This window comes from Pongo abelii, chromosome 17 (assembly GCF_028885655.2).
Source record: "Pongo abelii isolate AG06213 chromosome 17, NHGRI_mPonAbe1-v2.0_pri, whole genome shotgun sequence".
Classification (NCBI taxonomy): Eukaryota; Metazoa; Chordata; class Mammalia; order Primates; family Hominidae; genus Pongo; species Pongo abelii.
This window is the reverse complement of record NC_072002.2, coordinates 60,964,763-60,985,426: the sequence shown is the minus strand read 5'-3', so window position 1 is coordinate 60,985,426 and position 20,664 is coordinate 60,964,763. Positions and strand designations below refer to the sequence as shown.

General features: G+C 48.3%; 1 protein-coding gene across 1 annotated transcript in view; it reads left to right on the top strand.

Moving 5' to 3' along the window:
* The window catches only part of LOXHD1 (lipoxygenase homology PLAT domains 1), a 181,934-nt gene that overhangs the window by 125,219 nt on the left and 36,051 nt on the right, over positions 1 to 20,664 (top strand). The window contains exons 29-34 of the mRNA XM_054537840.2: positions 2,764 to 2,918; positions 7,152 to 7,361; positions 7,468 to 7,603; positions 9,762 to 9,970; positions 10,786 to 10,971; positions 13,814 to 13,941. Coding sequence (XP_054393815.2) covers positions 2,764 to 2,918; positions 7,152 to 7,361; positions 7,468 to 7,603; positions 9,762 to 9,970; positions 10,786 to 10,971; positions 13,814 to 13,941 — 1,024 coding nt within the window. The remainder of the gene's footprint in view (positions 1 to 2,763; positions 2,919 to 7,151; positions 7,362 to 7,467; positions 7,604 to 9,761; positions 9,971 to 10,785; positions 10,972 to 13,813; positions 13,942 to 20,664) is intronic.

Genomic DNA, 20,664 nt, shown 5'->3' with positions numbered 1-20,664 from the left:
GGCCCCTTATGGAGACAGGAAGACAGGTCTTTCTGCCCACAAAGTGGATAAGACACTCAAAAGACAAAAGACAAACACCGTCTTCCTTTTTTGTCACCGGAAGTAAAACAGCTATAGCTCTGCCCTTCCTTTAACCTGAGTTGTCGCCCAGAAATAAAAACGAGTGTTGCCTCAATAGTGTGACTCCCCTACTCCTATCCTTTTCTCCACATAGTCTTTGTTATTAAATCTGAGGATAACTTCCTTCTCAACTTGGACCCCAGAGTATGCCCTGGAAAGCTGTCCCAGGAGAGCACTTGGGCTGTTCTGTGTGGATAACACACCACAAAACTCACTCTGAGCTCAGTGATGTTTCTAGGGAAACATCTCTCTATGGATGTGCCGGGTGGCCTGGGTGGGACGGGGAGGGAGGAGGATCCAGAAATAGCTGGCTCCGACTGCACTACCGCATTGCTCAGCACTCAGAAGCTGAATCAGTTTTCCTAATTCCCAGAGGACTGGAGAAAACAGCAGATGAAGGGGGAGTGAGGAGGCCATTTCATCCCAGCCCCTGGGGACACAGTATCCTGCTCTGGGACACAGGCTCCTAGAAAAGGTGTCCCTATAGGCCTATGCCACCTGTGATTAGCTCACACGTGGAGCAGGCCCAAATGCACAGCCAGAAAATGGATGGGTGGGGGGGAAATGAGGGGGGAGACCGTCGACTGTTGTGTCTAAACTATGACAAGTTTCCTAATGTCACCACAGGTCAGTATTAGCAAGACAAGCTTAGGTAACATTTAGACAATAAAGAGAGGATTTTCTTTATTAATGTAGTGTGTGAAATGCTGACAGGTTTCTGCACTGAGCTGAGTGGGGCAGGGTGGGGTGGGAGCAAGTGTGGCTGGTCCCTGGTTTCTGCCCCTGGTGGTGTCTCTGACCAGCCTCTGCAGGTCAACTCTCACAATGCACTCAGGAGCTTTGGAGGGTAGTGGCTTGGGCAGGGCCACTGAGACAAGGAAGATGGTTGGGGAGAAGGTTTGGAAAAGGGACAGGGGTTGCAGGAGAGGGTAGAGTTTAGGTTTGAACATGTGAGTTTGTGATGTTGGGGTCTGGTCAATGTGGAGACACCCTCTAGGTAATAAGTGTGTGGATCCGAAGCAAAGGAAGGAGGTTGGAGGCAAAGACTCAGAGAACTCAAGGAAGTGCAAGATGAGAGCTGAGGAATGCGGGTGGAACCTGGGAGGCCTTGGCATCCAAGGCATGGGTGGAAGATTAGGAAACCATAAAGCTACCCAAGAAGGAGTGTCCAGCCACACAGAAGGAGAACAGGAGAGAATAATGCTGCAGAATCCAGCGGAAAATAAGAAAATCATGGGAACCCTGCTGTGGGTGTCAATGTGTTCCACAGTCATGAGGACAAGCAACTCACATCACTTTACTTTTCTAAATTTGATTAAATGTGGTTCTGAGCCCACTTGCAAGGGCTGATAAGACAGCCCATCTCATTCACGGCAGGGAGGGGAATCCCCTTTTTGAGGGTCTTCTAGGACAATCCTGAGGCTCACAGGAGAGGCCTGGCCCTTAGTCCAGGATGAGTGCCACTCCCAGCTGTGCTCACTGTCACACAGTGTCACTACTGTCTCTCCACCAACACACAAGTATCATTTCTCTGGGTGGCCAGAAACACTCCTGCATGAATCTGGCTTTGTCAAAAGAACCTCTGTTCCACCCTTGAGGCCCCCTTCAAGCTTCAAATCTGCAAAGAAGCCCAGCTGTCACTTCCCTATAGGGTCCCTGTATGCAGGTGAGGGGTCCCTGCCGCCCACGAATACTCCCGAATCTTCACTCCCTCCCAGGACAAGGGAAGTTAACCTTCCTCCCACTTTGGCCACCTCTGACTTTCAGCTTCCATTTCTCACCTTGGGGATAATCCAGCCAAGTCCCCTCTTCCTTGGCCTGAAACTCAAAATCTCCAAAGACAGAGGATGCAGAGAGGGGCCAACCAATTTTTAGCCTTCATAAAAATGCAAGACTTGAGTCTCCCTGCTAATGAGATTGGGAAAGGAGATCTTTTATTTTTCCTTAAATAAAGACAGCAGAACAAAAACAAGATACCATGCATTTTTATTTTTCATAATAATTTTTAATAATTGTCACACCAGTATTTATTGAGCCCTCCCTATGGGCCTTGGGAGACCAAGGAGAGGTGGCAGTCACAGTGGCTTTGGTGAGGAGTTGGTCTGGAGCGCTGGGGCAGGGGAGGGTGGCAGTGGGTTGGAGAATAAATGAACATGAGGAAATGAACAGAGGGGAAACTGTTCTTTAAAAAATATTTTTTTTTCTATGAACCACTTAGAAGGATCTGGTGTTGACACTGGTCACCCTCAAATGGGAAGGCATTTTATTGCCATGTATCATGGCAGGTAGATTTAGCGACCACAGTGTGGACACATCTCAGGTAGTTTCTGAGTCTTTCTCCATGTACACTGCAGGCAGCTATATGGGCAGATAGATGGTTTGAGGGGTGCTAGAAAAAAATTTCTATTTTTGGGGTCTCATAGAGCCTACCTGGGTCTACATCAGATAAGCACACTTCCCACTGGAGAATCCACATGGATTTGAAGCTGAATATGCATAACTGAGCAAACAAAAGGAAGGCATTAACCCCTCGAGGCCTAGGCCAGAAGCTTAGCACCTCCTACAAATCCAGTTCCCCAAGACCTAAAGCGCTGTCACCCTTTTCTTCCCTTTGTCTGTCTGTCTATCCCACCACCTGCCCAGTTGTGCTGTACTCGGTGCAGATCTTCACAGGGAACATTCCTGGGGCAGGGACGGATGCCAAGGTGTACATCACCATCTATGGAGACCTCGGGGACACTGGGGAGCGATACCTTGGCAAGTCAGAGAACCGGACCAACAAGTTCGAGAGAGGAACGGTATGAGGGGCACACGGAGTTTACCCTCCTTCCCTCCTCCCCAGGCCCAGCGATCTAGGTGCCAGCTCTTCTTGGTTCCCGGGGACATCCAGGAACTCCGTGGGGCATTGTGCACACTCATTTGGGCCTCTGCCTTTGCCCTTCCCTTGCAAGTGTGCCTTGTTCCCCTCTCCTAGCTGATGGACCCACCCTGGGTCCTGCATAGGGGATGAGGTGGAGCAGAAGGCCGGCTTTGGACAAGCAGGAGGCCCTGCTAGAGCTCCAGGTTGTTGGCTGCATGGGGCTGGGTCATCTTCAGAAAATCCAGTTCACTGTGCATGGTTCATGAACGTGGAGGTGAACACTGCAGAATGGCAGGGGCTGTGCTGACAGAGACTTGAACTCTGGGGTGGAGAGGGGATCTGGAGGCCTGGTTCTGCTATCAACTCCTTATCGGCTTCAACTTCTCTGACCTCAGTTTCCTCATCTGTAAATTGAAGGGTCAGATATGAATTGGCTAAATTGTGTTGTGTAGAGCCCCAGGTGGCTCCAAGGCCCTTGGGAGCGGTGGAGACAGGTGCAGATGGACACCCCACTCCCTCCCATGTGGATCCACTTTGACCTGGCCTGTTGATCACAGTGCCAGGCAAGCCCTCTGTTAAGCATAGGGTTCTGTGGCTATAAAAAGGCTTGAAAACCACAAGACTGGGTGATGTGTAAGGCTCTCCCAGCTCTGACAGACTGATTTTACAAAAACACAGAAGTCTTTAAGGGTGGGCTTTATGAAACTTCCCTTCTCGCAAGCTTGGCTCCCCTCTCCCTGCCTCTACTCCTCCCACTCCATGCCCTTTCTGGCATGCCCCCTGCCCCTCCCCGCACTTGCTGCTCAGCCTCCTTTCCTTCTCCTCTCCATGCACTGAAATCTGCTTGAAATCCCCACAGGCCAGGCTGTCTCCACAGGGAGATCAGGTTAAGGGGATTGGCTCCTAACCCGATCTGTGCTCTTGCCCGTGGCTGTGCATGTCTGGGGATTTCATACATCAGCCAATGGGTATTTATCAAGGGTCTCCTTAAACCTGACCCTCAGCCAGGCATATCCCTTAACATTGAACCACTCTACTAGTGAGGAGGATATTAGCCCTGGGACTAGAAAGGTGGGTGTCATCTAAGTGGGTCTGAAGCTGGCTGGTGACCCCATGAGTCAGACACTGTGGAAGGAGCCCCAGCCTGGCTGCCAGGTCTCCAGGACCCAGACCCCCCAGCACTCCCATTCACTGCTTCACCAACCAGATAGAAACCATTTACCTTTAACTTCAGTTTACTGCATCTGAAGCAGGAATAGTAATATGATTGCTAATCAGACCTCTGGGCTGAAAAACAGGACACGATATAAGAGCGTGTTGTACCAGGAAGAAATAATCTAAAACACACACATTCATGTTCCACAAGAGATCTAATTGTTCATATCCTCCTCTTTCCATCTTGCAAAAATAGAATGCCAAAAAGGTCAAGTGATTTATGTGATTGTCCCTGACTCTACACTAGGGATATTATTTATCAGGTCCCCAGATGCTAGGGGCAGGTCACCTGAGCTCAGATCCTGGCTCCGATAATTACTAGCTGTGTGATCTTAGACAAGTTACTTAACATCTCTGTGCCTCCTTTTTCTCCACCCTAAAAAGGAGTTAATTTTGAGTTATTGTGAAGGTCAACTGAATAAAAATGTGAAGTGTCTAGAACCATGTCTGGCAGGCAGGTAGCTCTTTGTCTCTGCTGGATGTTGTCAAGCCTTGGGAAAGCTCACCTGTCCCCTGCCCTAGTTGATGCCTGGTGTCAATGCCTGGTAAATGTATTGTAAAAGCAGCAATGTGTAGCATACAGCTGAGAGGTTCATTTTTATGCATGGCTTTATTTACAGGCTCTGTCAAAGAGTAGGCATTCAATAAATATGGATTAAGTAAATAAATGAATAGAAGTATAAATGAAGGTGATGCAAGCCATTTCCCTCTGTGTTCAGATTCCGGTTTTTTTTTTTTTTCCTTTCTCTCAACAATTGTTACGTCACAAGAAAAAATATTTGCCCCATTCTGCCCCATCACTTTCTTCTCTTTTCCTCCAGTTTTGATGCCCCATCAGGGGAGCTGGAGCAACTTCTGGCTCAGTTACTAACCATGTGACCTTAAGTTCACTGCTAAACATCTAGAAGCTTCCATTTCTCTGATCACTCCAGAATATGGAAGTCATCTTGGACATCCCTCTCCCTGTTGGAAACCCCTCCCCACCCACTTCCAATCAATCACCAGGTTCCAGAATCTTCCTTCTAAATAACCTCAGATCAGCCAAGTCTGCCCTGTCTCCACTCAGCCCTGCCTCATCTCAGCTCGCTCACTGAGCCAGCGTGGTCTCTCTGCTCCAGGCCCTGCCATCCAACCCACCCTCCAGCTCCCTCAGTTAACCTATCCAAAGCTGACCAGTCACTGTCTCACTTCAAGCCTGCAGAGGCTCCCCATGGATCCCAGATCTGCCCTGTGTCCTTCATGGGATTTGCAGACCTTCATGGCCTACCCCCACTGGCCTGTTCAGAGTGCCATCTGTAGACCACTGAGTACAGTTTCCAGAATGCCCCACCATCTCTCCTACTTCAGCATCTTTCCAAACATTTTCTCTGCTTACATGTACATGCACCCATAGAAAATAGGTAAGCCATTCCATGGTATTACTTTTTTTCATAAAAGGCATCATGCTATATAAACACTTCTTTAACTTGCCCTTGGCATGCATGGCTGCCTTGGAAATCTCTCTCTGCCAGGGTATTCAAACATAGATGGAGGTGACTCTTCTCTATAGCCACTGCACACACAACTTTCTGCAGGAAAGGCTCTACCAGTTATTTAGCCACTCCCCAAGCACAGGACCCCAGATGGCTTCCAATTTTCCACTGTAAAAATTATCTGTGATAAACATCCTTGTGCAATGTGAAGGTCTTCCCCCAGGACAGATGCAAACAAGTGGAATTGCTGTATCTCAGGGTGGGCCCATTCTTACTCTGGTGAACCCAGTGGATTGCCAGCACCCCAGGACTGCTCCCATCCACATCTACTTCGGCCACACACCACTAGCTGCTATTTACCTGCAGCTGCCTTGGCCATGGGCTGTCCCCACCTGAGCTGCCTGGAAAGCCCAGCCCCCTAGCTGCAGCTTAATGCTGACACCTGGAGACGTCTGTCTTCCTAGGCCTGGCTCTAGTCCTCACACAGGTTGCTGTTCCCACCACCTGAGCTGGAATTACCCATCCCCTCCTCTTGCTGTCCTGGACTGTGGGGTCCTGGGGGCAGAGGGCATCCTATTCTATTTATCTCTGGATTCCTAGGGCTCAGCACAGTGACTCACATGGCACCTGCACTCAGCAAATCTTTCAGAAGGAAAGTAGGTGTCCCTCAGTGTCACCTGTCCCCTCTCACCCTCCTTAGGCTCCCATCCTGACTTCCCACATTCAAACTCTGTCTTGGCCCCATCTCATTCAAAGCCTGGGATCCACACCTCATTGAGCTCCCCTCAAAGAATCAGCACACAAGAGTGGAATGTCCATTTGACTGAAGACAGACTCAGGGATATAGATGAGGGCCTCGTATCACAACCCCCACAAAACCCCCTTGAGCCTGTGTCCCGGATGTTTGTCCCTGAGTCCCTCCACAGCCTTGCCTCCCCCAGAGCCTCACCTCTACTGCCTCCTCTCCTGCAGCCCAGCCTTACTGGCTCATCTAACTCCCTCTCAGCATCTCTCAGGGAATTTCAAACCCCCTCCCATTATTCAGAAGTTCATCTCTAGAAGAGATTTTGCCCTCCGGTTGCCACAGCTGGACTCATCCCCAATGCTCAGCATAGCTAAGGAGTCTGGGAACAGGACCAGCTGACCACCCCTCCTCTGTCTCTGCCCATGACCTTCAGGTCCCACACCCCTTACACAGAGGAGGCTTCCAAACACCCACAGGCTTCTCCCAAAAGGAATGTGGTGAAGGCAGTTTTCTCCATGGCACCACACATATAAGTGGACTGCAAAATGGGACCACTGTGGATATGAGGCCTTGGATCCCACAGGCTCGGTGTTGGGGATTTGGGCCTGGAGGGCTCCCCAACAAGGAAGGTCTGTTCAGCGTAGCAACTGAGGGGGATGGAAGGTCCCAGAAGGGTGAGGCTGGAGTGGGTTGAGTGGGGTGCACCCCCCATCTGAGTCCCCACATCTGGGCTCCCCAGGCTGACACCTTCATCATCGAGGCTGCTGACCTAGGTGTCATCTACAAGATCAAGCTCCGCCATGACAACTCCAAGTGGTGCGCAGACTGGTACGTGGAGAAGGTGGAGATCTGGAATGACACCAATGAAGATGAGTTCCTGTTCCTATGCGGGCGCTGGCTGTCCCTAAAGAAGGAGGATGGGCGACTTGAGAGGCTCTTTTACGAGAAGGTGAGGCAAGGGGCCTATAGGGCCTGTGGCCATCCTCATGCCTAGGGGAGGTCCCTCGAGGTGGAGGTGCTGGAGCTACAGCTGCCAGTCCTGCTCTCCCACACAGGAGTACACTGGGGACCGCAGCAGCAACTGCAGCAGCCCTGCTGACTTCTGGGAGATCGCCCTGAGCTCCAAGATGGCCGATGTTGACATCAGCACAGTGACCGGGCCCATGGCTGACTACGTTCAGGAGGGCCCAAGTAAGCCAACCAGGGAGCTCTTTGGACGGGGGCCAGGCACATGGAAATGTTTTAAAGCAATTCTTGGATGAGCCATTCTTGAGCCCCACAATCACCGATGACATACATATCTAACACTTAGTCATTTACATAGTTTTCACACATATTACCTGTTTTATCCCCAGAACAACCTGCAAGGTGAGAGGGCAGGGCTAAGCCCCCTTTGCAGATGGGGAAACAAAGGTTAAAGGAAGTTAGGGTGAGAATGAACATCCCTTACCTGTCACTAGAGCATCATACAAAGCACTCAGCCATGCAAACTTAAGGCATGATGTGGTGGTGAAGGCAGGGGAAGAAGTCCTGAGATGGTCATTTGGGGACTGAAGTTCCATTTCTGATTCTGAAAATGAAATGTGTGGCCTTGGACAAGCCAGTCTCTTGGCTTCAGTTTTTTCTTCCTCCATAAAACAATATCATAATTCCCTGGCAAGTTCTTTTTGCTAATCAGATTTTTGAGATAAGGCAATTCTAAATTGCCTGTCAAACATTTGAATGCACTACCTTCATAGTCAGTTCTCTTAAACATAAGAGTGTGACAACCATGCTGTCCCCCTCCAGGAGGCCACATGGTGGATCTGTGGAGTCAGGCAGAGAAAGTCAGTCTGCTTGCAGTTTACCTTTTCACTCTGTAAATGAGTGATAGGACCACCAAGAAAGTACCTTTCCTTAAGCACTATGATCACCTGTGGAAAGGCTCCCCCTGTAAAGATAAAATAAGGCCATGTGCAGGTAATTCCAGCCAGGAAGAGACAGTTTGGAAACTTTTCAAAGAGATACAGATTGTATAACCTAAAATCCACTATACCAGGGTAGTGTCTCCCAAGCTATTGAGAAAGATGAACCAGGGGAAGGGTTTCCAACTTGTATCAGTTAGTAACTGCAAATGACAGAGACCTGGAAATGGTGGCTTAAACAAATTAGGAATTTTTCTTTTCACTCACATAAAAGTCCAAAGGTAGGCCACCTGGGACTAATACAGCAGTTCCAGTGCAATCAAGGACCTAGGTTCCTTTAACCCAGTCACTCTGGCAACCTTATAAATGACCTAAATGTTGCCCATGGTTCCAAGATGAATGCTGGAGCTCCAGCCATCACATCCATATTCCAAGCAGAATGAATGGAAGGGTAAGGAAAAAAAGAGTACTCCTCCCCGTTGAGTCAGACCTTTTAAAAAAGATTTCCCGGCCAGTAGTGGTGGCTTATGCCTGTAATCCAAGCACTTTGGGAGGCCGAGGCGGGTGGATCACCTGAGGTCGGGAGCTTGAGACCAGCCTGATCAACATGGAGAAACCCTGTCTGTACTAAAAATACAAAATTAGCTAGGTGTGGTGGTGCATGCCTGCAATCCCAGCTACTCAGGAGGCTGAGGGAGGAGAATCGCTTGAACCTGGGAGGCAGAGGTTGCAGTGAGCCGAGATTGTGCCATTGCACTCCAGCCTGGGCAACAAAAGCGAAACTCCATCTCAAAAAAAAAAAAAAAAAAAAAAGATTTCTTCAGAAACCTACCCAACAATGTCTCCTTACATGTCATAACCACCCCAGCTGCAAGAAGAATGGATAGTTGGTGGGAAACTACAGCTCTATGGACACTACCTAAGCAAGTTTTATGCTGATTGGTGTGTTTTGGAAATTGCTGTCTTCTAGGACTTTCATTCACTGTGTTGCATATATAATACATTTTATTGTTCTTCTTCAAATTCCTTCTTTCTATGAGACCTTGCTTTTGCCAAAAGCATTTTTGTTGACCATAGGGAGCTTTTTGGGCATATAACGCCTATACATGGTGAGAGGTTATTTTTCTTACCCTCCTTCACATAATAGTGCTAGGTTCAAGTAGGATAATTGGTCAAAAGAGCTTTTAGAAGCTTGGCACTCCAAACAAGTGACAAGAATGCTGTCTTTGGTCTATATGTTGGGAGTTAGCAACTCCCTCAGTCCTTGGAGAGGAGACACACACCACAGATAACTTACCAGTTATCTGAAGGGCTCATTGCAATTTGTCTCTGAGCAAGGAGCTGAGATCAGTGCCCTCGGAGGTCACTTCCAAATCTGTGAGCCTATGAGGCGGTGCCTTGTCCACCTGGTCTGTTATGAGGCTGGGCCCCGTGATCTCTTGCAGTTATTCCCTACTATGTGTCGGTCACCACTGGGAAGCACAAGGACGCGGCCACTGACAGCCGAGCCTTTATCGTCCTCATCGGGGAGGATGATGAACGTAGTAAGCGCATCTGGTTGGACTATCCCCGAGGGAAGAGGGGCTTCAGCCGTGGCTCTGTGGAGGAGTTCTACGTCGCAGGCTTGGATGTGGGCGTCATCAAGAAAATAGAGGTGCTGGCTTCTCAGGGCCCCATGATAGTGACCACCCTAGGGATAGACAGAGCTGACCAGTACCTGGGTGGGCAGGGGAGTGCAGGGTGGGAAGAACAGCCTACCTGCAGCACCCCTTAGAGCAGGTAGCAGAGGAGAACCAACTAGCCAGGTGACTTTGGGTAAGCCACCTGCCCCTCTGTGTGTCTGTCTTTCACCCACCCAGTGGGAATGTTCTGTGTATTAGTTTCTATGGCTGTGTAACAAATTATCACAAACTTAGTGCCTTAAAACACAAATGTATTATCTCACAGTTTCATGGGTCAGGAGTCTAGGTGTGAGTTAGTGGGGGTCCATCTCCAAGATCTCAGTGGGCTGAAATCAAGTTGCAGCCAGGGCTGTGATTTTATCTGGGTCTTGGGGTCCTCTTCCAAACTCACTGGTTGTTGGCAGAATCCATTTTCTTGGGGGTGTAGGACTGAGGACTTTATCTCTCAGCGGCCCACCATTCCCCAGCATGGGGCCCTCTCCAAAACCTGGCTGTTTTCTTGTTCAATAGGAGACAATCTCTTCTGCTTCAAATATCTCCAACTTCTTCATATCTGACATCTAGACATGCTTTTTTAAGGGCTCGCCTGATTAGGTCCAACCCACCCAAAGTCACCTGATTAGAGACTGTAATTATATCTGCAAAATCTCTTCACCTTCATGGGAGGGACCTGGGCCAGCAAGTGCACAGCACACTGGGAAGAAGCACTGAGGGAGGGGGCTTGGAAGGGAGCACTTCCTTCCCAGTTGTGCCCAGATCGTCACGGATCAGGTGTGTCTCCTCCTAGCTGGGCCATGACGGGGCCTCCCCTGAGAGCTGCTGGCTGGTGGAAGAATTGTGTTTGGCAGTGCCCACCCAGGGCACCAAGTACATGTTGAACTGTAACTGCTGGCTTGCCAAGGACAGAGGCGACGGCATCACCTCCCGTGTCTTCGACCTCCTGGATGCCATGGTGGTGAACATCGGGGTGAAGGTAGGGGGGCACTGTGAGTGTGCAGTGCATGGCCAGGGCAGTGCAGGTTGAGGTGGGGAGCAGCAGGGGAGACAGAAGTGGAAGAAGTAGGAGACTCATCACTGGGGCATCCGCAGGCACTGCAGCCTGGTGTGCTAGCCAGATGTACTTTGCTAGGAGCCACAGACTGAACTCTTCTGGTCTGCTGCCATGTGACCTTGGGCAAGTCATCTCATTTCTCTGGGCCTTGGTCTTCCCATACACTGCTTGGAAATAATGCATCCCTGCTACTCATGGCCTGTTCCATGTAGGGTTTTGTTGAGAATTAATGAGATCACAGTTCATGAAGAGTTTGTGAGGAAGCAGCTCTATGTAGACAGGCAGGGTCATTATTCACCAAAGGATCCACCATCAACAGCAGTAGAGTGGTGACAAGAAAGACGGCATCTGGGATACTGTGAATCTCTGAGTCTTACGGTGCAGCCAATGGTGTCCACACAATACCCTCCTTAACTGGAAAAGCTTGGAGGGCAAGAGGTCTGAGCTTCGGTCCTGGCTGCATCTCTAACTGGCCAAATGACCTGGGATAAATTATATAAACACACAGGTCAGGCCAGGCAGGAGGCAGATGCCTGGTGCTAGGATCTGAGGACACACAGCCGTTCGGTGGCCCAGAAGCCTCTGTTTCACCTGACCCTGTGGGTTTCCTTTTTGGCTCATGGCTATGGGGTCAACAGAAGGCCCCAGCCCTTATCTCTGGTCCTGAATCAAAACCAATGGGCTTCTTGGACCAGGTCAGAAGCTGTCCCACAAAGGTGAGAAGAAATCACCTGGACCTGAGTGTGCTCTGCCTGCATCGTATATGGAAACAGAAGTGGGGCTCTAAAAACCTCGACAGGCGGGAGTGTGGGGGCCTGCCACTCTCCTGCCTCTCGCCTGCTGGAGAGTCAGAGAGCAGCCCTTTCTATAGCACGCATCCTTCCCCCACCCCCCAGACATCTCCATCTGTGGCCAGATGGATGGTGTGGGTGAGCACACAGTTCATCCAGGGACCTCCGCCTGACCCACTTCCCAGCTTGTGTGTGCCTCTGTGCCACCGCCCAGCACACATGCACACCCCACGCAGTGCAGCTGCAGCTCCCTTGGAGCCCTTTAGTCCAGGAAAATCCAGACCTACACCCATTATCCATGGCACAAAGGAACACAGGTTTGTCACTTTACAAAGAACTGCAGGGTTCTTTAGGCTGGCCAGCTCCCCAGGACACCTGATATTAGACTACAATTACAAGAGCACTGTTTCTGTCTCTTTTTTGGAAGCACACTTATTACATAAAAAGAGATGTGTCTGTGTAAAGGAGAGAAAGATGGATGCAGAGAACACAAGAGTCGGACGGACCAGCTCTCAGGGGCCAGTCTCCATGGGGCAGCTGAAGCACTCATTTTGATCATTCTATTTTTTATGGCTGCCTGGATAAGAGCAAAAAAGTGTCAGGCTCGCACTTTTGTTCCCAGTGGCTCCTCCTGCCAATCATGAATGCCCTTGTTGGGTGGCCTAAGGGGATTTTCTTGGTAAAGCAAGAGGCTCTTCATCCGTTCCCTCAGCAAACATGTCCTGAATTTCTCCTGCGGGCCAGGCCTGCACAGAATACTTCAAACCTCACAGTGTCCTGGCAGAGATTCTAGATGCTGCCGGAAAAGCACACAACCCCCACCAGGCACAATGATGGGGACATGACCACCATGATTAATAGCTCCGGTTTGGAGGTCCAGGCTTCTGGGTAATGGAGACCAGGCCCCTGCACAGGTGATAGAGGAATGTAGCAGCCTCCAAAGAAGGGACACACTGGGCCAGGTACGTTCAAAGGAGATGGTCAAGATGGCCCTTCCCCAACCGTGTGTCTGAGCCTCTCCTGAACCTTCAGACTTCACTGTGAGTCCAGGGGCACTTGGTGAGAAGGAAGGGAGTAAGAATCCGGGACCAAAGAACATTCTAGAACATCAGTGTAAGTGCTTTCTCTTGCCACGAGGCTGCCTCACAGAGGAAGAACCGAGGTGGGGGCTTGGTAGAGGCACACCAGGAAGAGCAGGCTGCACCTCACCCTCCAGTGGAGACAGAGGGCAGACATTCTCTTTGGAGCACACCTCAGGCTAAACGGCAAAACCCCAATCTCAAGCTAACATCATGGAAGTAGGGGATTGTCCCACTTCTCCAGTGGATTGAGGCAGTGCTCCCTCTGTAAGAATCACTCCCGATGGCACCCCTCATTCGCAGCTGCAGGGCAGGTGCAGGCTGTGGCATGAAGGGGAACTGACACCCAGAGCTTTGGCTGCTGCTTGGGGCCACACAGGTGGCAGGCTCAGCACCAGGTGCCATGCGAATTGTCAGCAGCTCTCACTCTGCAAGGGAGCTTATCCCTATTTTACCACAGGGGAGCAGAGGCTGGTGAGGTTGGTCATCTGCCCGGGTCTATCAGCCAGCAGGTGGCAGGTCTAGGATTCACATGGAGCTCTGGAGGGCTCCAAAGGCCACTGTCCTGCAACCATGTGCTGCTGTCATGGCTGGACTTAGGTTGGAATTCAACTGACAGAGTCAGTTAACGCCAGGCTTTCCGTCATGTTTCTGTTGCAGAAGGGCTCTGTGTCAGAACTCCTTTCTAGGGTGGGACCGGGCACAGTGGGGGATATAAGAGAGTTGACAAGGCTGCCTCTTGCTGTCCAGGCATTTACAGTTGATTTGAGGAGGGGCTCTTTCCAGAGCTGTGGAACTTGGACAGCGTGTCTCTTTCTCTGGTGAGACTGAGGCAGGTCAGGTGGTGTTGGAGGCTGAGGCTGAGACTCAGCACCCACATTCCTCTCATGGCAGGTTCTCTATGAAATGACGGTGTGGACAGGGGATGTGGTTGGCGGGGGCACTGACTCCAACATCTTCATGACCCTCTATGGCATCAACGGGAGCACAGAGGAGATGCAGCTGGACAAAAAGAAAGCCAGGTACCTGGAGGCCACCCCTGCCCCTCACCCCTCCCACATTCAACTCTTCCCCTCTGCCCCACCCTGCCTTCAGCCAGGCTGATTCTCACATGCCCGCTGCAGACCATGAGACCTTCTATCCTCTGCCTTTTTCTATTCTGTCTCAGTACCTTTCTCTTTCAAGGGCCAGCTCAAATCTACCTCCCCCAGGAAGTATTCCTTGATCACCTCTACCCATAACATTTCTTCTTTCTTTCATTTGGTACTCAAAATTGTTTATTGTAAGGTTGGTAGATTAGTTGATGGTATTGTATCATTGTTAATGTCTTGGTTTCATTAATTGTACTATGGCAATATAAGATGTTAACATTAAGGAGAGCTAGGTGAAGGGGACACAGAAGCTCTGTTCTATTTTTGCAACTTTTCTGTAAGTCTCAAATGATTACAAAATAAAATGCAGTCAACTTTCAAAACATTAAAAAAGATTGAATACCTAGTATATGCCAGGCACTGACTCAGGCACTGAAAAGATGATATAACCAAGAAGACAAGGGTCCTTGTAATTACACAGCTTAATCTAAGGAAGGCAATAACAGCAACACTAACATTTATAGAAGCTTGTTTTGTGCCAAGCATTGTTCTATGATAAGCCATGTATTGATACACTTAGTCTTTTCCACAACCCTATAATAATAATCCAATTATTATCATCCCCATTTTACAGGTGAGAAACTGAGGCACAACAAGATAAAGTCATATGCTCAAATTCCCATGGCCATTAAGCTGTGGCACTGCAAACTATACCCAGATGGCCCCCATTCCTAATCACTCATTAGTGATTAGTAATGACATTAAAGATGGCCCTCCTATAGTACTCACTGTCCCTGTCCTCCCTTGGATTCCCAATTTAGACAGTCCTGGGTTTGGGCTGGTTTGCCATGTTCAGCCACTGTCCCCCAAACATCCCTGGCTCCTGACATCTTAAGAACCAGAGATGACAGACTCAGAGCCTAAGCTTAGCATTTTAAAAACCCACCCACAGCAACTTGCCTCTGAACACACAGCACTCCTTCCCTTAGCTGGAGGGCAGGACCCAGGTGGCTTCCTTTCTGAGACCCTCATACCTCCTAGCTCTTGCCTTGCTTATAGTAGGCACTCAATACTTCTGGACTGGGGTGGTGATGAGGACATTGTGGATGATAGTGAGGATGGTGATATTGATGGTGCTGAATGGTAGGGATGATGACTGTGATGATGGTAGTGATGATGGTGACAGGGATGAAGGTGATGATGGTAGGGATGATGATGATGATGGTGGTGGTAACAGGGGTGAACGTGATGGTAGAAATGATAATTGTGATGATGGTGATGATGATGATAATGATGGTGATGATGGTGATTATGATGATGATGGCAGTGATAGGGATGAAGGTGATGATGGTAGGGATGATAATTGTGATGATGATGATGATGAATATGATGGTGACAGTGGTGATAGGGATGAAGATGATGATGGTAAGGATGATAATTGTGATGATGGTGGTGGTGGTGATGATGAGGATGTGGCTACTAAAGCTTTTGGGGACCAGGCAGCATTTCTTTTCATGGACAGAGCAGCTCATGCAAGCTGGAGCTTTGCCCATCCTATGGGCCCTATGCAGCTCATCACTGGGGGTCTGATTTTGTGTCTGTCTTCTCTTAGCACTTCTGCTCTCTCATTTTGCAACTCCCATTTCTTCCTTGAATTCTTCCCATATCAACAGCAATGGTGATAATAATAATGGCTAACATGCATTGAACATTTATTCCATGCCAGGCACTGTTGCAAGTGCTTTTTAATATATATTAACTCACAACACCCCTCTTGTCACTCTTTGTACTCTTATCATCTCCACATTACTAATAAGATGCCTGAGACACATAGAGGTGAAATAACTTGCCCAAGGTTATACAGCAAGTAAGTAGGGGAACTGAGATTTGCACTTAGTTCTAGAAATAAAAGAGGACCAAATGAGAACAGAAACTCTCTACTTAGAGCTTGCTGTAGCAAGAGACTCAGTTACCATCACTTGGTTTGGTAGAGATTTGAAGGCTGTGGGAGGAGGAGGAGCTTTATAGTGAAGCATTATTTTTGGCATGGTAAAGCTGGAGGTAGGGTAGCTAGAATCGGGGTTTCATACGTGATTGCATTGGGGAGCATATTTGGATTTGGTCCATCAGTCTGGTTAGTCGTAAGTTGGGAGCAGGGACAAAATAGGGAAGCTGGGGGCCATTGCCCAAGTCCTGACCATTCTGGACCAACTTCTGTAGAGACTGTGGTTTCTTGGGATGGTCGCTGCAGAGGAGGCAGCTCAGAGTTCTATTATCACACATGGCCTGGCTACTATTGTTTGCATATTCAGTCTCCTATAGTCTTTACTTCTGTACTCTGACTCTAATCTCTACCCAACCCCATATTCCTGGATTTTCTCTGATTAATTATCCCACACCTACATTCCAACTTGTTTTCCAGATGTACAAGGCTTAATTGCTGGTGGAAGAGACATCTCGTCTCTGGAAGTATCTAAATTCCAAAAGTGTTGCTTGAAAATCACATCATTATAAATACAACCATATTGTAAATGCTTTGAGGCACCTTGCTAGTTAAAAGATTTTTTTTTTCTGAATAAAGATTTATTTTGTGAGGAGAGCCATCATTTCTTAATTACCCTGGTTTGCAAGCTCAGAGCTGTTACCCGAGACATGTTTTGATTTTTTCATTTGCATGTGGCCTGATGTTTCACCTGTGTCTTGAAGTCCTTGTTAAGAATGCCTGTATCTTGACTAGGGAACATAGATAGAAAGACCCACTGGGCATGTGTCATGGGCACAGCTTGCTATTGTGCAAGGTGATATTTTCAAATGGTATGTGACCAGAATGAGGCTGAGATATGCATGCATTCACACAGAAGGTATCATGAAGCTTCTACCTGCTGCAACGCTCCTGCAGTCAGATGCTATATCCAGGAGCCGAAGCTTACAATAGCCAATAGCAATTCACTCTATCCCACTCCCCAGCTAAATTTCCCAACTTCTCATCTTGCCACTTCAGAGAAAATGGTTCTGGTAAATTAACTCCCATGAGATGCTGGTGAATTAATATGGCATTCAGAAAAGATGATGCCCTAAAATGTAATGCATACTCTCAGGAGATGAGTCTCTAACAGGGGATTTGAGGCAACTGGTGTCCAGTGGGTGTAGAAACTATTTTTAGACAAAGAATTGTGGTATTTGTATAGCGAGAAGTAAATGCCTATGAGGGGTCATGCCTAGGCCCAGTAGAAACCTAGTGAAATGGGAGCTTCCTTAGGCTGGACACAAAAAGGATTCTGGGTCCCTTTTTGTGTCACAAAAGTGTTCTGTTGGGTTCACCCTTCAGGATGGCCTATTGCTTTCACTAACCCTTAGTGCAAAGAGCATGGAAAGAGGCTGAGCTCAAGGGAATGGAAACAGAGGACAGACACTCAAATGGGATTCCAGTTGCCCTTTCAGGAAAGGATTGGGAAATATTTGGCTGTGACCATGTCCAGGGCTGTAGTAAGCTTGTAAGGTTTGACTCTCTCTTCCACATCTTTATCACTTGAATCTTAGTCTGGTTAGCAATAAAGCTCTGAGACTGGAGAGGGCTTATCTTTGGGGACTTCATGGGCAGAAGACTTGGGTGGGAAGGTTAAGTCCTTCTCAGAGAGCTTGGAGGTGAGTCCCAGGGAACAGCATGAATGATGGTGGTCTGAGAAAAGAGGAAGGAAAGCTGAGTTCCAGGAACTGCTGTCTTCCAGGGGCACCCGAGTCAGGCAATTGAAAGGTTCCAGCACTCACTGCTGGGCACCCCTCTCAAAGCATCATGTGTAGCTCAAGGGCTACCCTTTAAGAGGAGACTGGCAGATATGTACTAGGCCTGATCATGGAATTCAAGAATAGCAGAGACTTAGAATCTGTTTAAGATTTGAACTTGTTCTAATCTCAAACCACAGCAAAGATGCCCAAGAGATAGAGATGCAGCTCCCCATCACCTTGTATGTCTCATAGGGGATACACAAGGTCCAGTTTTCCCAGTGGCCCCTAAGGAGCCCAGATCAGCAGAGCCTGGGACTGGAGGCTCTGTCTTTTGTGTCCCAGTTACTTCGGCCTCCATGGACACTTACATCATCACTGAAGCCAACTCCCTGCTGCTCACCAACCCCAGGCTTGGAATTTTCTCTGTGTGAGTTCCTAGGCAGCCTCCCCTTGTCTACCTGCTTTCTAGTCCCAAAGTTTTCCAGTCACCTCACTTGGGGCTATATTAATTTCCTGAGGTGGTGATACAAAATTACCATAAACATAGTGGTAATTAAAACAACAGAATTTTCTTCTCTCATTTTTCCGGAGGCCAGAAATCTGAAATCAGAATCTGTGGGTGGAAATCAAGGTGTCAGCACTGTCATGTGCCCTGCAGGCTCTGGGAGAGAATCCACTCCTTGCAGCTTCTGGTGGCTGCCAGCAGTCCTTGGCTTGTGCTGCATCACTCCAGCCTTCAAGGCCAGGTCTTCCCATCTCTGCCCCATCTTCACATCCTACCTCCTTTGTGTATGTGTTGATCTCTCTCTTTCTGCCTTCTTATAAGGACTCTTGGGATTACATTAAGGGCCCACTGGAATAATCCAGGATAATCTCCCCATCTCAAGCCTCTTAACTTAATTACATCTGCAAAGACCTCCCTTTTCTTTTTACCATACAGTTATATACATGGATTCCAAGATTTAGAACATGGATATCTTCTGGGGGACCATTTTTCAGCCTACCACAGGGGCTACAATCCACAGAGCATGGATCTGAAAATTCTGTCACATGAAGAACAGTCAAAGGTCCTAGAGACATTTACATTTTTAAACATTTTATCATGAACATACATATATATGTAAAAGTACATACATTATTGATACTTGTAAAGCAAAAACTTATGTAAACCCTCCACGCTGCCTTCAGGCCAAGAAATTAAATCTTGACAGTTCTCAGCTTTTAAGGTAAACATTTTCTTGTTTCCTTTCTTTTTTGATCTCCATCTCATGGCGCTATGCTTTCATATCACCTGGATTTCATCCCTAATGATAGGCTTTTATATCACCTGGATTTGAATGGTACATAAATAGAATCAGGCCATATATCTTATTTTATGTCTTAGTTCTTTCACTCAGCATCAGGTTTTTCATATTTTCCTGAGCTGTTGAGTGTGATTGTGATTTGCTCATTTTCATTGCTGCTTAGTATTCCATTGAGGAGCCTGGAGAAGGGAGAGATCCAGTGGCTTGTTTCAAAGGGGTAGAGAGGGAAGAGAATAGAGGCACTGAGATTGGTCAGATGTTGACAATTCAACAATTCGTTCTGGTGGCAGAACTCAATGTAACAAAAACTTACTAAAGGTTGGCCATGGATGTCCTAAAAGGGAAAGAGCTGCAAGGGTGGCCATGGGGCCCCATCAGTAGAGCTGTCTAAGCATGGAACCACCCAGTAGGTTCATTTTGCCCACAGCCCAGAGATAGCTGATTTATCAAAGCAGGGGAATTGCAATAGAGAAAGAGTTTTACATATGTGGAGCTGGCTAAATGGGAGACCGGAATTTTATTATTACTCAAATCAGCCTCCCTGAAAATTCAGAAACTAGGGTTTTTCGAGGATAGTTTGGGAGAAGAAGTGGGGGTGTCTAGGCAATGGGTGCTTGCTGCTGATTGGTTTGGGGGTACAATCATAGGGGTTTGGGAAATGGTCCTCATTGCATGCTGAGTCATTTCTAGGTGGGGCCACAAGAGCTGTTGGCAGGTCCAGGTGGAGCCATTGGTCATCAGACATGCAAAAAACCTGAAAAGACATCTCAAAAGGCCAGTCTTCAGTTTACAATGGCATGTTGTTATCTGCAGGGGTAATTGGGGAAGTGCATATCTGTAATAATGGCTGGCAATGTTTATGTCTATGTTTTAGCAGAGGTCAGGCTCCTCTCATCCTCCTAGGCTGGTAGTCTCTCCTTAACTTTATGGAAGGGCTATTATCATTTAAACTATACACTAAATGTCTCCCAAAGTTAGCTTGACCCAAACCCAGGAAGAATCAACGGGAGTTTGAAGGCTAAAGGCAAGATGGGGGTTGATTAAATCAGATCTCTTTCACTGCCAAAATTTTCTGTTATAATTTTTTCAAAGGTGATTTCAAGCATAGGCTCAATGGCCTTGGATATGGAGAAATTTAGACTGGAAGGAGGGTGGTCTAGAGCAAAGCTAAAGCTGGCACTCTGACCCTGGCCAATCCTGAGAGCCCCAGCTATGCCCCTAAGATGTCACAAAGACAAACTGCCTGAGCAGCTGCCCAGCCTGATGGGCTTTAGACCCCACACCATCCATCCCCATCTGCTGGCCAGCCCTCTCCCAGGGTCCCTAACCATAACCCTTCCCTGGCTTTGTAGCAATGCCAAAAATTCTCCCATGAAATAGTTGTCCTTCCATCCTAAGCCTTTGGCCCTGTTTAGACTTCAGGCTGTGCTCAGTCATGGAGCCCAGTGAGGGAGTGATTGCTGGGCCCTCCCTAAGGACAGCCTTTCATAGCAGGCAGGAACAGAAGGAAACCAGAATAGGAAGGATGTGAGGGGCAGCCAAAGGGGGCCCTTCCTAGACACCACTGCCTCAGCTGCTGAGCAGAGGATCCTTTGAGTAGATGAACAGCAAAAATCCTGGGCCA